Source organism: Hylobates moloch, unplaced genomic scaffold, assembly GCF_009828535.3.
Source record: "Hylobates moloch isolate HMO894 unplaced genomic scaffold, HMol_V3 SCAFFOLD_10, whole genome shotgun sequence".
Taxonomy (NCBI): Eukaryota; Metazoa; Chordata; class Mammalia; order Primates; family Hylobatidae; genus Hylobates; species Hylobates moloch.
Genome location: NW_026652285.1, coordinates 16,039,996 through 16,057,402, shown reverse-complemented (window position 1 = coordinate 16,057,402; position 17,407 = coordinate 16,039,996). Strand labels below are relative to the sequence as shown.

The window sequence follows — 17,407 nt, the reverse complement described above, 5'->3', positions numbered from 1 at the left end:
TGTTGAGGATTTTTGCATCTATATTCATAAAGAATATTGGTCTATAATTTTACTGTGATATCTATCTAGCTTTAGTATCAGAGTAATTCTATCCTCATAGAAAGAATTAGGAAGTGTTCCTGCCTCTTCAATTTTTACAAGCATTTGGTAAGGATTCATTTCAATTCTTCTTTAAATATTTGATAGAAGTCACTAGTGAAGCCATCTGATCCAAGACTTTTCTTTGTTGGCAAGTTTCTGATCACTGATTCAATCTCTTCACTTGTTAGAGGTCTGATATGGTTTGAATGCGTGTCCCTTCCAAATCTCATGTTGAAATGTGACCTATGATGTTGGAAGTGGGCCTAGTGGGAGGTTTCTGGGTTATGGGGTGGATCCCTCATCAATGGTTTGGTGCTGTTCTTGCAGTAATGAGTGAGCTCTCACTCTATGAGTTCATGTGAGATCTGGTTGTTTAAAAGAGCCTGGTACCCCTTCCCTCTCTCTCTCTCTTGCTCCCTCTCTCACCATGTGATATGCCAGCTCCCCCTCTGCCTTCCACCATGATTATAAGCTTCTTGAGGCCTCACTGGGAACAGATGCTGGCACTGTTTCACATACAGCCTGCAGAACCATGAGCCAAATAAACCTCTTTTCTTTGTAAATTACTCAGTCTCAGGTATTCCTTTTTTTTTTCTTCAGGTATTTCTTTATAGTGACACAAAATAAACTAACTAACATAAGATCTGTTGAGACTTTCTACTTCTTCTTGAGTCAGTTTAAGTAATTTCAAGGAATTGGTTCATTTCTTCTAGGTTATCCAATATGTTAGCATACGATTGCTCATAGCATTCTCTTATAATCATTTTTGTTTTCCAAGACAGAGTCTTGCTCTGTCACCCAGAGCTGGAGTGCAATGGTGTGATCTCAGCTCACTGCAACCTCCACCTTCTGGGCTCAAGCAATTCTCCTGCCTCAGCCTCCCAAGTAGCTGGGATTACAGGTGCATGCCACCACACCTGGCTAATTTTTGTATTTTTAGTAGAGATGGGGTTTCACCATGTTGGCCAGGCTGGTCTCAAACTCCTGACCTCGTGATCTGCCTGCCTTGGCCTCCCAAAGTGCTGGGATTACAGGCGTGAGCCACCGCGCCCAGTTTATAATTGTTTTTTTTTTTAATCTCTGTAAGGTTGGTGATAATGTCCCCACTTTCATTTCTGATTTTGGTTATTTATGTATCTTTGCTAATGTTTTTGTCAGTCAAGCTCAAGGTTTATTCATTCTGTTGATTTTTTCAAAGAACCAATTTTTGGTTAAATTGTTTTTCTCTACTATTTTTCTATTCTCTCTTTTGTTTATCTCTACTTTAACCTTTATTATTTTCTTCTTTTGCTAGTTTTGTGTTTAGTTTGCACTACTTTTTCGAGTTTCTTAAGGTGTATAGGTTACTTATTTGACTTTCATTTTTTTTTTTTTTTTTTTTGATATGGAATCTCGCTCTGTCATCCAGGCTAGAGTGTGGTGGCCCAGTCTTGGCTCACTGCAAGCTCCACCTCCCAGGTTTATGCCATTCTCCTGCCTCAGCCTCCTGAGTAGTTTGGACTACAGGCACCCGCCACCACATCTGGCTAATTTTTTTTTTTAATTTACAGAGATGGGGTTTCATCATGTTAGCCAGTATGGTCTTGGTCTCCTAACCTCGGATTTGACTTTTTAAAATGTAATCACTTACAGCTATGTTTCCCTCTGAATCCTTTTTTCACTGCATCCTATAAATTTTGATATGTTGTGTATTTATTTTCATTTGTCTCTTATTATTTTCTAATATCTCTTGTGATTTTTTTGACCCATTAGTCATTTAAGAATGAGTTGTTTATTTTCTGTAGCTTTGTACATTGTCTAGTTTTCCTTTATTGATTTCTAACTTCATCAAGTTTTGTGCTCTTCATTAAAGAGCAGATATTTTATATGGTATCTATTTTTTTAAAATCCATTGAGACTTGTTTTGTGGCCTAACATATGGTCTCTCCTGGAGAATGTGCCATGTGCACTTGAGAAAAATATGTATTCTGCTGTTATATTGAGTAGACTATTGTATCTATGACTGTTAGGACTAATTATAATTTTCATATATGGTGTAAGGTAGGCATCCAGATTCATCCCTTTGCATGTAGATATCAGTTGTCATGGCACCGTTTGTTGAAGAGACTGTTTTTTCCGTGAAATTGTCTTGGCACCCTTGTCAAAAATCAATTGGTTTCAGAGTAGAAGAGAAACTTTAAAAAATATAATCAATTGGTCATAGATGTATGGGTTTATTTCTGGACTCTCAATTTTATTCCATTGATCTATGTGTCTATCCTTATGCCAGTACTACTTCAGTAAAGTTTTATAGCTTTCTTCATCTTAGTCTGACACATTTCTGTTTAGTTTATTTCTAGATATTTTAAATTTTTGTTGCTATAATGAAACGAAGCTTTATAAAATTATATTTTCATTGATAATTAAAAATATAAAACATTTTAAATTGGTTATTAATTGGTAGCTCCAAGGAAATAAATTTACTTTTGTATTTTAATGTTGTATCCTGTATTTATTTGGTAGGCTTTTAAAAAAATCATGGTAAATACATATATCATAATATTTACCATTTAAACTATGTTAAAGTGTACAATTCAGAGCCATTAAGTAAATTCACAATGTTATGTAACCATTACCACTGTCTAGTTCCAGGAAGTTTTTATCATTACAAATAGAAACTCCATTTAGTAAGCCTTTCAAAGCTGAAGACTTGTGTCTTTCTTCAGTTCTGAGAGATTTCTTACATTATTTATTTGAATATTTCATTATGTCTAACACTTGGCTTACACCTTCTGACACTTTTATAAGATTAATATTAAATGTTCTGGATTGACTAGGCATGGTGGTTCATGCCTGTAATCCTAGCACTTTGGGAGGCCAAGGTGGGTGAATCACTTGAAGCCAGGAGTTCGAGACCAGCCTGAGCAACATAGTAAGACTTTGTCTTTACCAAAAAAAGAAAAAAATACAAAAATTAGCTGGGCATGGTGGCATGCACTTGTAGTCCCAGCTACTAGGGAGGCTGAGTATATGCTGTCATATACTCATATACATACACATATGGGTATATGGTGTCAACATGATGTGTTACTGTTGATGTTAATAATGATCATTAGGCTGTGATAGTATTTGTCAGGTTTCTCTACTGTAAAGTTATTTTCCCCCTCCCATTTCCATATTGTACTCTTTGAGAGGAAGTCACTATATGCAGTCCGCACTTAAAGAGAGGGGAGTTATGCTCTATATCCTTGAGTTTGGGGTATCTACATAAATTATTTGGAATATTTCTGCACAGGAAACTTGTCTTTTTACTTATTTACTATGGTTTTTTTTTCAGCACTTCCTTACTTTCTGGCACTACAAGATATTCCAGGCACTACAAGATATTCTTGTATATATTTCCTATATACAAGATGAGCCCAATCCTATAATCAGCTGTATCTCCAAGGAGTTCTGATTTTTTTAAATTGGAGAGTAATATTAGAAACCAAGGTGTGGGCCGGGCACGGTGGCTCACGCCTGTAATCCCAGCACTTTGGGAGGCCGAGATGGGCAGATCACGAGGTCAGGAGATGGAGACCATCCTGGCTAACACGGTGAAATCTCGTCTCTACTAAAAGTACAAAAAATTAGCTGGGTGCAGTGGCAGGCGCCTGTAGTCCCAGCCACTCGGGAGGCTGAGGCAGGAGAATGGTGTGAACCCGTGAGGCGGAACTTGCAGTGAGCCGAGATAGCCCTACTGCAGTCCAGCCTGGGCAAAAGAGCGAGACTCCGTCTCAAAAAAAAAAAAATGAAACCAAGATGTGAACACTAGATGGTCTACGTTCTCTTAAGTGTTCTTTTTAATAACTTTAAATTTCTTCTAATTTCTCTGCTCTGAGGATATTCTTTTAAAGACTCCTTACATTTGTTCTATTTAATCTTATTTCCTTGGGTGTCATTAGTTATTCTGTTTGTTAAATTTAGTCATGGGGATGATTTTTCTTAAACATTCTGTGAATGTGTGCTTATATTTGAATTTGAGATTCTCTATTTGCTTTCCTATAGAGTTACTGTTTTCTATAGTCTGATGCCAGTGGGGGAAGGACAAGATGTGCAGACAGTGAAGCTGTCAATAGGTCATTTTCTCTGTGTGTGGAAATCTTGCTTCTCTAGCCTACACATCTATATACCTTAACTCAGTGCAGGGGGAAACACTTCTGGTGCCTGATGATTAGCTCAAATGGGAATGAAGATATACAAAAAGGTCAGTCTTTCCCCTGTGACCCATATCTACATCCTCTAAACTTGGGGTGCCTCAAATCTGCTCCCAAATTTTACAGTGGTCTCCACCGTATCTTTTTTTTTTTTTTTTGAGACGGAGTCTCGCTCTGTCGCCCAGGCTGGAGTGCAGTGGCGCAATCTCGGCTCACTGCAAGCTCCGCCTCCCGGGTTCACGCCATTCTCCTGCCTCAGCCTCTCTGAGTAGCTGGGACTACAGGCACCCGCCACCACGCCCGGCTAATTTTTTTGGACTTTTTTAGTAGAGACGGGGTTTCACCGTGGTCTCGATCTCCTGAGCTCGTGATCCGCCCGCCTTGGCCTTCCAAAGTGCTGGGATTACAAGCGTGAGCCACCTCGCCCGGCCTCCACCGTATCTTTTTAATCCTATAGTTTCTTCAATCAGTTGAATTCCTCTGCTTTACATTTTTCAGAGATCTTCAAAATTCCTGACTCCTGAAGGCCCCCTTCATGATTGTAGTAGTATTATGCATTTTTTAAATTTTAAAAACATACACACAACTTTTCCTGTCATTGCTAGAGATTTTCATAGGGGAGGGGATGTAGGTGCCTGTTCTCAGCCTACTGTCTTGGTCTAGTATCTCCGTCCTGCATTTAAAAAATGAAAACATAAAGGAAGCTGGGAATAAAATGAAGAGAAATGTATTTAAATATACATGTGTGGTAGACTCTTTGCTTACTTACCACACATTTCTTCACCTTTTTTTTTTTTTTTCTGAGACAAAGTCTCACTGGAGTGCAGTGGCATGATCATGGCACACTGCAGCCTCGACCTCCAGGGCTCAAGTGATCCTCCCACCTCAGCCTCCTGAGCAGCTGGGACCATAGGTGTATGCCACCATGCCTGGCTAATTTTTTTATTGTTTGTAGAAACAGCATCTTCCTAATGTTGCCTAGGCTGGTCTTGAACTCCAGGGCTCAAGCAGTCCTCCCGCCTTGGCCTCCCAAAATGTTGGGATTACAAATGTAAGCCACTGCACCCAGCCTTCCCTACCTTTTTGCCTGCCAATTGAACCTCAGTGTTGTAGCAGATGAAAATCACTTGTTATCAGAGAATTTGATCCAAACCGTGACACCAAGAAATAAATTATAATTTGTCCATACTATTCATAGTAATCCCATTTCCCTTTAGCAGCGATTGGTCTGGGTGTGGGCATGTATCCTAGTTAGGGCCGATGAAACGTAAAAGGAAGTCTTAGAGTGGGGAGTCTGGGATCTTCTCCTCTCGGATAATAAAACAGAGCCTCAAGAGGAGAAAAACCCTTTGTCCTCTATGCTTTTTTGCTGTGAGGAAGTGATGGCTGGAGCTGTAATAGTCATCATGTGATCATGAGGTACAAGCAAAAAAATGAACGAAAATAAACAGAAACAGCCTACGTATTTAATGAAATCACTGAACTGCTGAATGGCTTCTGATTAAGTCAACAATAAATGTCTTTATGGTTAAAGTCACTTTGTCTGATTTTCTGTTATTTTTCAGCTGACATTCTTCCAATCCACTGTGTAAATGGATATAAAAATTTTTTCAAATATTATTCTAAAGTCACATAGATTAAAATTTACTTCTAACATTTCTTGCATTTCACTTTTTTTTCCCCTCAGAATTAAACCTGGAGGGGCAGCGAAAAATTTCACCTGGTTCAATAAAGGACTCTAAAACTGAAGCCTCAGGTAATATTGCAATTAGAAAATCTGCAAAAGTGATTTTTGCTTTAGATGAAACTGAACTGAAATCAAAGCTAGAGCACACATGGAAGAAAAACCTTTTTGAAAGAATGGAGGCAAGAGCCCAAGCAATGCAGCAGAAAATAATAGATAAGGAAAATCTGAAGAAGGAATTAGAAAAAAAGGCTGAAAAAAAACTCCCTAGGGATAATTTGGCCAAAGAGTGGTTTAATACTGAAAGCATGACACTGAATAATCGTGCATATTTGCTTGACAAACTTCTACCCACCTTAGTTCCTGGAGTAGAAAACATGTTAACTCAAGTAGAAAAGAAGAAGGTTTTGACAGAAGCTGATACTCCAAGCAAGTTTGACCCAATTAATTATTTGGGGGAATATTTAATGAGAAACAATCCCAATTATATCAAAGACCCAGGAATGTCTGGTTACCAGAGGGTGATGAAAGAAGTCACAGAAGACCTGAAGATATATGTTCCTGACACTATCTGCAACAGGTACAATCTGTTATAGTTTCAGTTCATGATCTGTCTCCTTACATTGAAAAACTAGTAGAAAGAATGACATAATCATAGACAGGACTTAAAGGAAGTGATTCTACAGTTATTCAGAAAGTATTTATTGAGCTGCTAGTATGTGCTTCACTCTTTTTGAGGCACTGTGAAGACTAACAAAATAAATAAGTTCCTTGTATTCATAGATTTAATTATCTCACTATGACTGCAAGTGTATATTGATTTGTATTTTTATTTATCTGCCTGCACTGGAAAGTAAGCTATATGAAAGTTGGAACTTTTTAAAAATTTAACTTTCCATATAGGCAATCTGGTTTAAAGGCCAATATGTAAAAAAATTTATATAGTGAATAGTTTCCCTCCCATTCTTATCTTCCATCTACCCAATATTCCACCTCCACCATGAATAACTACTATTCTTAATTTTCTATAGATCCTTATAGAATTTCTTTATACATACATAAGGAAATGCAAACATGGATTATTAATTTTCTTTCTTTTACACAAAAGCATGTGATATGTGTTACAAATACCCATTTTTACCTGCCATTTATCTTTTGTCATGTAGAAGATTTTTTATTTCTATATAGTCAAATTTAACTTTTCTTTTATGGCATCAGGATTTTGAGGCAGTGTTACACTTCAAAATATTAAAAGAATTCTTCCATGTTCTCTTCCAGAATTATTATTATTTTAATTTTCATTTTAAATATTGACTCATTTGGAATTTAACCTAGTGTAACATGTAAGGATTCAACTTTATCCTTTTTCAAATGTCTACTTAGTGGTCCCAATAAGAGTTGAGTAGTCTATCTTTGCCCCACTGGTTTGGGATTGAGCCTTTATTAATAAATTCATATATATTTTGGGGTGTATTTCCGGATTTTTCCATCCTATTCCATTGGTCAGTCTCCCTTTCATGCATTCGTACCACACTGCTTTAATAATTGAGACTTTTAAATATATTCCATAGATCTGACAGTGCTGGTCCCCACTATTTGCTCTTCTTCTTTTCTGATGTTTCCAGGTTATTTTTGTTTGTTTACTTTTTTAATATGAATTATGGGAGTAACTTGTCTACTTGAAAAAAAATGAGGAGGGAAAACGAAAAAACAAACCTTACAGGAATTTTTATTGAAATCTGATTACATCTATTAATACTCTTAGAAAACCAACATCTTCAAGGCTGCAATTAGCCAAAATTACACCACTGCACTCCAGCCTGGGTGACAGAGCAAGATCCAGTCTCAAAAACACACACACACACACACACACACACACCCCAGAAAACCAACATCTGTAATAATGATGAGTGTTTCGGGGTGTCTTTCCATTTGCTTATCTTATTTTGTATGAATTAGTGTTGTCCTAAAGTTTTTTTGCAGCTGGGCATGGTGGCTCACGCCTGTAATCCCAGCACTTTGGGAGGCCAAGGTGGGCTGATCACCTGAGGTCAGGAGTTCGAGACCAGCCCGGCCAACATGGCAAAACCCTGTCTCTACTAAAAATGCAAAAATTAGCCCAGCATGGTGATGCATGCCTGTAATCCCCGCTACTTGGGATGCTGAGGTGGGAGAATCACTTGAACCTGGGAGGCGGAGGCTGCAGTGAGCCGAGATGCACCACTGCACTCCAGCCTGGGCAACAGAGTGAGACTCCATCTCAAAAAAAAAAAAAAAAGATTTTTATGTAGGTTTTGTATCCCTCTTATTAGATTCATTACTAGTTATTTTTATCATTCTTTGTTGCTATTTTAAGCAGGGCTTTCTTCTGTTACTATATTTTCTATCTGGATGTAGTCTGAAGACACGAAAGCTACTAATTTCTATATATTTTTGTACCCTGCTACCTTACTGAGTTCTCTTACAGTAACAGTTGATTTCTTGGGTTTTCTAGGGAGGTAACCATTGTCTGCAAATAATAGTAGTTTTCCTTCTTCCTTTTCAATTTTTATACTAATATGCTACTACCTCCAATACAATATTAAATAATAGTGGTGATATGGGCATCCTTGTCTTTTTACAACTTTAGTAGAAATGCTGCTTCTGTTACTGCTTCATTATGGGCAGTTTTTATATTACTAGTTCTATTCCATTTGGATATGAAAAACATTTTATCTCAATGGGAAAATGTGCCTAATTTCTACCTTTCAGAGTGATTTTTAAAAATTAAGACGATTTTATCAAATGCTTTTTCAACACCTGTGAAAGTGATAATATGATTTTCACCTTAGATTCCTTAATGATGAATTTTATTAATAGATATCCTACTATTCAATTATCTTAGAATTCCTGAAATAAATCCTGCTTAGTTGCTATGTATTTGGGTACACTGAAATATGCTTTCTACTTGTAAGACAGAATAAATATATCTTTCCTTTTAATTGCAGATTTTTCAGAATATGGTATATATCTATCTACCTATCAATAGTCACCGCTAGTGGCAGCAAATGAAAAATGTTTTCCCCTTTTGGGAAGGGGTTCCTTTTTCAGTATCATCATGGATGCATGTATTTTAATATATATTCAATATATTTTAATGTTATAGTAATTTTTTTTTCTGTTAGATGTTCAAATTGCACCAACTTAGGCTTCTGTGTTCTGACATTACCCCTTTAGTCTTTGAAAACTTCATGCATTTTTTTATTTTTTTGGAAATGGAGCCTTTCTCTGTTGCCCAGGCTGGAGTGCAGTGGCGCAATCTCGGCTCACTGCAAGCTCTGCCTCCTGGGTTCACGCCATTCTCCTACCTCAGCCTCCGGAGTAGCTGGGACTACAGGCGCCCGCCACCATGCCTGGCTAATTTGTGTGTGTGTGTGTGTATTTTTAGTAGAGATGGGGTTTCACTGCCTTAGCCAGGATGGTCTCGATCTCCTGACCTCGTGATCCACCCACCTCGGCCTCCCAAAGTGCTGGTATTACAGGCATGAGCCACCGCGCCCGGCCCATGCATTTTTAAAATGGATTCCTGGCTCCTTTTAATGGGGATCACTCACTTGTGAGCTAGGAGTGCTCATAAATACTGTGTAGTCATTGTTTCTAGGCCCTTCAGGACTAAAACATATAATTTTTAGAGTCAATGGCCTGTCACCAGACGTCACCTGCAGCCTCTTCGGGTGTGCCACCACTGCCGGGCCTGCTGTACGACCCGCGGGCTCTAGGCCATGCCTGCTCTTGCGCCCGGCTCTGGAGGACCCTTCTTGATCCAGGAGTGGACCCTGGTCTCACTGAAGCCAGCTGGGGTCTTGTGGCGGCCTGTTAGGGATGTGATCCAGCGCTTTGGAGGCAGGGCTTCAAGCTGGTAGGGATGAAGATCCTGTGGCCGGCCATAAAGCGTCCTTGCTGAACACTACCAGGATCTGCGAAGGAAGCCCTCCTACCCAGCCCTCCTTAGCTATGTGAACTCCAGGCCTGTTGATGGCCATGGTCTGGGAAGGGTACAATGTGATCCACGCCTCGAGGGCCATGATAGGATACACTGACAGGGTTGAGGCTGACTCTGTGACCATAAGGGGAGACTTCAGCGACTTCAGTTCCACAGCAGCAGGAACATCATTCACAGCAGCTATTCAGGGCAGGGGGTCAGAAAGAGATCCAGCTGTGGTTTGAAAGCAGTGAGCTGGTGAACTAGCTCCCCTAGACAGGGGCCACCGCAGGAGCGTCTTCCCAGCCAGAGGGCTCAGGCTCCCCTTGGCCACCCCAGCCTTGGTCCACGAGGACCAACTACCTCTGTCACAGGAACCCAAGCCCACACTCCTACAGGTCTCTCCCAAATCACTTCCCTGTGCACGTTCTGCCCCACCCCAGCCCGAAGGACTTCAAGCCACAAACTTTATGTGCCTTTCTGTATCTTAGCCAGCACGAGATTGGGCCAAATCCTTTCTGCACCAAACTGCCAGACAACCTTTGGGGTGTCTTCAAAAGTGGGTAAGGCAACCTCTCCTCCTGCAAAAGGGAGACATTAAAATTCGCTGTGCTGAGAAAAGAAATATATAATTTAAAAAATGAGTTAATATTGACAGTTGCATATTAAATATAATGTTTCAGGTCTTTATCTAATTTCTTTAATATTTATATTTCCTTTTTCCTTTTTTTTTTTTTTTTTGAGACAGAGACTCGCTCTGTCACCCAGGCCGGAGTGCAGTGGCGGGATCTCGGCTCACTGCAACCTCTGCCTCTGGGTTCAAGCAATTCTCTGCCTCAGCCTCCTGAGTAGCTGGGATTACAGGCGCCTGCCACTACACCCTGCTAATTTTTGTATTTTTCATACAGACAGGGTTTCACCATATTGGCCAGGCTGGTCTTGAACTCCTGACCTCGTGATCCACCTGACTCGGACCCCCAAGGTGCTGGGATTACAGGCGTGAGCCACCACGCCTGGCCTGTATTTCCTTTTATCTTACACAGAAAATCTTGGTTCCTAATGACATTGACATAATTACTGATTTGTTTTATCCTACAGTTTACATAAAAGCTTCAAAATGGCCCAGTGCGGTGGCTCAAGCCTGTAATCCCAGGACGTTGGGAGGCCAAGATGGGTGGATCACCTGAGGTCAGGAGTTTGAGACCACCCTGGCCAACATGGTGAAACCCCGTCTTACTAAAAATACAAAAATTAACTGAGTGTGGTGGCATGTGCCTGTAATCCCAGCTACTCGGGAGGCTGAGGCAGGAGAATTGCTTGAACCCGGAAGGCAGAGGTTGCAGTAAGCTGAGATCGTGCCACCTGCACTCCAGCCTGAGTGACAGAGTGAAACTCTATCTAAAAAAAAAAAAAAAAAGCTTCAAAATAATAATACCAACAAGCTTACTAATAATAAAAATATTAAACAAGGCTTTACATTTATTTGCAGTTTTTTTGTCCTTAGAATATACCCTTGCCAGGTGCAGTGACTCACACCTGTAATTCCAGCACTTTGGGAGGGATCTCTTGAGCCCAGGAGTTCGAGACCAGCCTGGGCAACATAGCAAGACCCTGTCTCTACAAATAATAATAAAAAAAATTAGCTTGGCTTGGTGGCACATGCCTACTACTGCCAGCTACTCCAGAGTCTGAGGTGGGAGGATCACTTGAGCCTGGGAGATCAAGACTGCAGTGAGCTGGGTCATGCCACTGCACTCTATCCTGGGTGACAGAGCAAGACCCTGTCTCAAAAAAAAAAAAAAAAAAAGAATATGTCTCACTAGGTATATATATGTAAAAAATACAGCCATGCAAAAAACTAGAAAAAAACAGGGATTAAATCCCTTTATGCTGGAGATAATCCTCAAGATCATGGAAATTTTCAAAAATTTCATTACATAAAAAATGAAAGCGTTTTGCCTGGTAAATTGAGTCACAACTTCTCAGTTCTGCTGTTGTAGTGCAAAGTCAGTCATAGCATATATGTAAATGAGAGAGCATGGCTGTGTTCCAATGAAACTTTATTCGTGGATACTGAAATTTGAATTTCATATAATCTTCACATGGCACAAAATATTATTCATCTTTTGATTTTAAAAAATTATTTAGGCTGAACACAGTGGCTCACACCTGTAATCCCAGCACTTTGAGAAGGTGAGGGTAGGAGGATTACTTGAGGCCACGAGTTCAAGACCAGCCTGGGCAACACAATGAGACCCTATCTCTAAAAAAAAAAAATACAAAAATAATATTTTTAAAATAAAAAACTAAAAATATAACAACCCCTCAGCTTTTGAGCCATACAAGACCAGTCAGTGGGCCAGATTTAGCCCCCAGGTTGTAATTTGCTGGTCTTTTGTCTAAATGGTATCTATTAGGTCTCTTCTAGGTCTAAAACAAAAGCGATACACTTTTCCTTCTAATATCTTCTGACATACAGACCTACACTAAATTTTCTTTCTTTTTTTTTTTTTTTTTGAGACAAAGTCTCACTCTTGTCCCCCAGTCAGGAGTGCAATGGCACGATCTCAGCTCACTGCAACCTCAGCCTCCTGGGTTCAAGCGATTCTCCTGCCTCAGCCTCCCGAGTAGCTAGGATTACAGGTGTGTACCACCATGCCCAGCTAATTTTTTGTATTTTAAGTGGAGATAGGGTTTCACCATGTTGGCCAGGCTGGTCTCGAACTCCTGACCTCAGGTGATCTACCCACCTCGGCCTCCCAAAGTGCTGGGATTACAGGCGTGAGCCACCGCACCCGGCCCACCTACACTAAAATTTATAATTCCTTTTGACTTGTTTTAGTGTCCTTCCTATAGGGTAAACAACTAATTAGAAGCTTTAGAATAGTAATTCTTTTGGAATTAGGCACAGATATCCCTCTGGGATAAAGTAAGAGATATGTGCAGAACTCTTGTTTTATGTGTGATTATGAAATTTTTATTTTCAGTTGAAACAGGCTTTCTAAGATCATGGTTGTCTATCAATGACACCAGAATCACCTGGGGTGCTTGGTTAAAAGTGCAGATTCCTAGATCCTTCCTCAGATCTGAATCAGAACCTCTAGGAATGCATTTAAAACAAGTTCCATAAGAGGTTATTATTGCACACTAAAGTTTCAAGACCAAATTAAAAAGAAACCAAATTAAGAGAGTTTTGGTACTAGTGAAAACTTCCAGTAGCATGCAGAAAGCAGTTTCATTAAATTTAATAAATAGCTTAAGGAACATTCCCGCTCACCATCTGTTCTTGCGATAAATTAGACTGTATTTAGATCTATTTCCACTAAAAATACTTACAATCTGTGAACTGATGTTGTCTGTAAACAAATATATTGACAAACACTTCCTCTTGTTACAGATATGTAAATCTCAATGGGTATGTAAAACTCTAGACATTCATTAATGTCTATAATAAGATAGTAATAAGCACACTAGGTCATTGGGTTCCATGACACAGGAGAATTAGGTTGTTTCACTGATGTTTCTTGAACTGGGAGTTTGACTTCTTAGGGTCATTTGAGGCTTGGTAAAAGTTTTAGTTAATGGTTGCTCTATTGGAGCAACACTGTTGCAGGAATTTCATGAAATAATTAATCAAAGTTGCTTTGTTTACCTGGATTGTTAGAATTGGGGCTTCATCTTTTTCTGGCAAAAATCCAAGATCTGTATGTCAACAGATGACAGTGTCAGGCATTTGTAGAATATTCAGAAATCCTAAGGATGTTTTACAACAATGTGTTCTGCTCCTAATCCCTATCGACTTAAAGCTTGTATACCCAGCGATATTAGCAAAAACAGTCCTGCTTTGAAATTCTCAGAACTATACCATTGTTTCTGTTACCTTCAATCCATTGCAAAGCCTTAGAAAAGTCCATTCACTTTAGGAATGAAATTTTCCTAAATTATAGCCAAGAAAAAAAGTCAAAGAAAATGTATTTGTTTTAATTAGACTCTCTCTTCTTGTGGTAATGTTTAAGTGTTCATTTGCTTCAGCTTGATCCAAAAAGCTTTTGTCTGCCTACTTTCTAGGACAAAAGGGATTCATCTCTGTGAGGTCTCTAAAAACAACAGATAGAGAAGACACTGCTTACTTATTTGGAACAATTTTTATAGTGGTAGCCACTATATCTGAAAAATACAGTATCACTGCTCTTTGTAGGTTTTATATGTGCAATGTAGTTTACTACTTTTCCTTGGGGTTCTTGAAAGACATAGATATAGAATTAAAGTGGACTTTAATTCTTACATGCAATTTTGGACAACTGTAAAGTAGGTTAAGTTTGTATCATTCGCTTTTCTTCATCTTTTCTTTTCTTTTAGTATGCTTTTTAAAAAGTATCTTTTCCCTCTGACTCTTGATTTCTCCAGTGTTTGGGATTGCATATTTGAAGATCATTACCACCTTATTATGAATCGATAATGAAAAATATTTGCTCCTAAAATAGGATTACAAACTTTTAGTAGCCTAATTATGACGGTGGTTACACATACTCATATATGTTAAAATTCATAAAACTGTGTGCCAAAGAAGGTAAATTTTACTGTATGATATTTTTTAAAATATAAAAGTTTTAAGCAGTAAAAAAGGAAAACTGTTAATGTTAGAATTTCAGACTATTCTACTTTACTACAAATTTCCTCTCTTTTCTCCACTGGTCTTGAACCATAATAACCTAGAATGAGATCAAACGAACCGGAAAGTAGATCTAAGAAACCCAAAACAGAAGCTTGTATCTTTTCCTGTATAATGCATACCCAGTTCTGCCTTGGTAGTGATCTCTGATAATTGCATATTCATTATGGGGTCTGTGTTGCAGTTTGAGATATCTTTCGGGCATTTTTCCTGTGACTCCTCTTTATTAACCTTATGCGTTAATAATGGAACATTTAATCCATAAAGAGAGAGAAACACAAAGAGGTATTTCAAAGAATTACTTTCTCTACCACAGCTACATACAAGAGAAGAGCAAGTTAGTATAAATACTCAAGCCTTAAGGATACACAAACCAAGTAAAATTTCAAGGAGCAAGGGACACCAGCCTTTATTTTATTAATTTCTTGCATATTAACTCGTGTTGTGTTCAAGGAATTTATGTAAACTATGTGACAAAAATCTATTGTGTGTGTTTCTGTTGGAATGTGTTATTTGCAGAGTTCTCAGATCTGCTTCAAAGTATTTTTTGTATTTTTTTTTTAAAGCTTCAAAATGTCTTACTCATCCTTACAAGATGCCAGCAGTAGGACTTGGCAAGACAGAGGGAATGTTTCATCCTTGATATGGGTCTTCCTGAGTTGCCATGAGACAGTGGCTTCCTAGACAGCTGTCTGCTCATACTCTACACCAGCTGCCACCCATTTACTGAGCCATGTGCTTATATTATGCTAGGAAAACCCACAGGTGCTTCTGCACAGGTGATATTAGTAATATTAATCATCTTGTCGATTTATATGAATATCAAATTTTATCAGTCCAGCAAAACAGATTATGAGTGATGTGAGTGAATGGGCAAGGAAAATATTTTTGTAGTATTCAAATGACTGTTACATCCAATGGAATGGTGGTAGGACTTTATCCAAACAGGTTCTACTCTTGTTCAACCTGAAGCATAATGATAATTTACGTACACTGACTAGTTTCATGTCCATCTCTAAACCTTACTCTGTTGTGTATGTATATGTCCCATTATTAAATACTTAAGAAATTCAACCACTTATGGACTGCAAGATCATGGTCTCCCTGGATGACATCCTTGTATTCTACACCCTACCCTGCAACTTGATATTAAATGAGTCTCTGGTTTGCTTCAATGACATAGAATGTTCCTAATGTTAGAGACTGAGGTAGAGTCCCTGAGTCAAGTTCTCTCCAGCTAGGGCTGGGTATCTGGTACAATGCCTGACAAGGTGTGGTTGTCCTGAAGTAGAAACTCCTAAGACTATCGAGGATGTCCAGAAATTCTTAGGATTTTCCGTATAATTCCATTGATTCATTTAAAAGTATCCAGTGACAGCCTCAAAAGAAGATAACTTGTCTGTTCATAGAGGAAGTTCTGGCCTTCTAATGGCTGAAGACCTTATATGCAATTGCTTTGGTTTTTACATCCTCTGCGCTAACTCAGTCTTTTACCATCGAAACAGATGCTTCCCAGCTTCCCTGGGGCAGGGGGAATCGGGGGGCTGGGGAGTATGCTTACTCTGTTGGCCTCTGCCCTGCTCTTACTTTTCCAAAAAGGTGGCTCAATTGGAACTCAACTCACTTCATTTAGAAATAGGAAATCCTGGCTGGGCACAGTGGCTCGCGCCTGTAATCTCAGCACTTTGGGAGGCCGAGGTGGGCGGATCATGACATCAGGAGTTCAAGACCAGCCTGGCCAACATAGTGAAACCCTGTCTCTACTAAAAATACAAAATTTAGCCAGGTGTGGTGGCACGCACCTGTAGTCCCAGCTACTCGGGAGTGGGAGAATTGCTTGAACCTGGGAGGCAGAGGATGCAGTGAGCTGAGACCACACCATTGCACTCCAGCCTGGGTGACAGAGTGAGATTCCATTTCAAAAAAAAAAAAAAAAAAAAGGAAATCCTCACCATTGAGGCCAGCCGTAAAGCTTGGAGGCATTATATCTGAGCTACCCAGCATATAGTGACAATGACCACTAAGCCCTGATTTAGTCCATCCTGGCCAGATAGGCTGCATTATTTATGCATAACAGTTTTACTACCATACATATTAACTAATCAAAACCACCAGCCAAGTGTCCTCTTTGGGAATCCAGAGTGCCAGCTTTCTCTGTCTAAAACATCCCTCCCCTTGTTTCTTTAGCTGGCTAAGTTCTCCTTGTCCTTCAGTAGTCAGCCATAGCACCACTTTTGTCACAGTTGGTCTGGATTAAGTACTTTTTCTATATATTTCTTACATTTCTGAAACACCTGTAGGCTCATGTCAGCCCCCTTAGCACACTGTAATGTAATCGTTATTTACCTTCCCATAATCCCTTTGAAGACAAGGGCTGTCTTCTATTATACCTATATTTGAAACTGAGCACAATGCCTGGCATGAGCTGGGGCTCAATAAATGTTAGATGAATTAATTAATAACTTACTAGCCAGCCATGGTGGCTCACGCCTGTAATCCCACCACTTTAGGAGGCCGAGGCAGGTGGATCACCTGAGGTCAGGAGTTCGAGAGCAGCCTGACCAACATGGTGAAACCCCCATCTCTACTAAAAATACAAAATTAGCTGGGCATGGTGGTGCATGCCTGTAATCCCAACTACTCGGGAGGCTGAGGCAGGAGAATTGCTTGACCCCGGGAGGCGGAGGTTGCAGTGAGCTGAGATCGGGCCATTGCACTCCAGCCTGGACCACAACAGTGAAACTCCATCTCAAAAACAAACAGAGGAAACTTTACTCAATTAGTATTTATTGCATAACTACTGAGTTCTTAGTGGTGAGCTATACCTTATAGGG

The 17,407-nt window shown here is 39.4% G+C and overlaps 1 protein-coding gene across 12 annotated transcripts in view; it reads left to right on the top strand.

Moving 5' to 3' along the window:
- EFCAB5 (EF-hand calcium binding domain 5) overlaps positions 1 to 17,407 on the top strand; it is a 153,332-nt gene that overhangs the window by 26,720 nt on the left and 109,205 nt on the right. For 9 of the 12 annotated variants that reach the window (XM_058444962.1, XM_058444959.1, XM_058444965.1 and 6 more), the window contains one exon: positions 5,944 to 6,520. The exons of 2 other annotated variants lie outside the window; for them this stretch is intronic. In XM_058444962.1, coding sequence (XP_058300945.1) covers positions 5,944 to 6,520 — 577 coding nt within the window. The remainder of the gene's footprint in view (positions 1 to 5,943; positions 6,521 to 17,407) is intronic. One more of the 12 variants, XM_058444963.1, reaches the window with a different exon arrangement.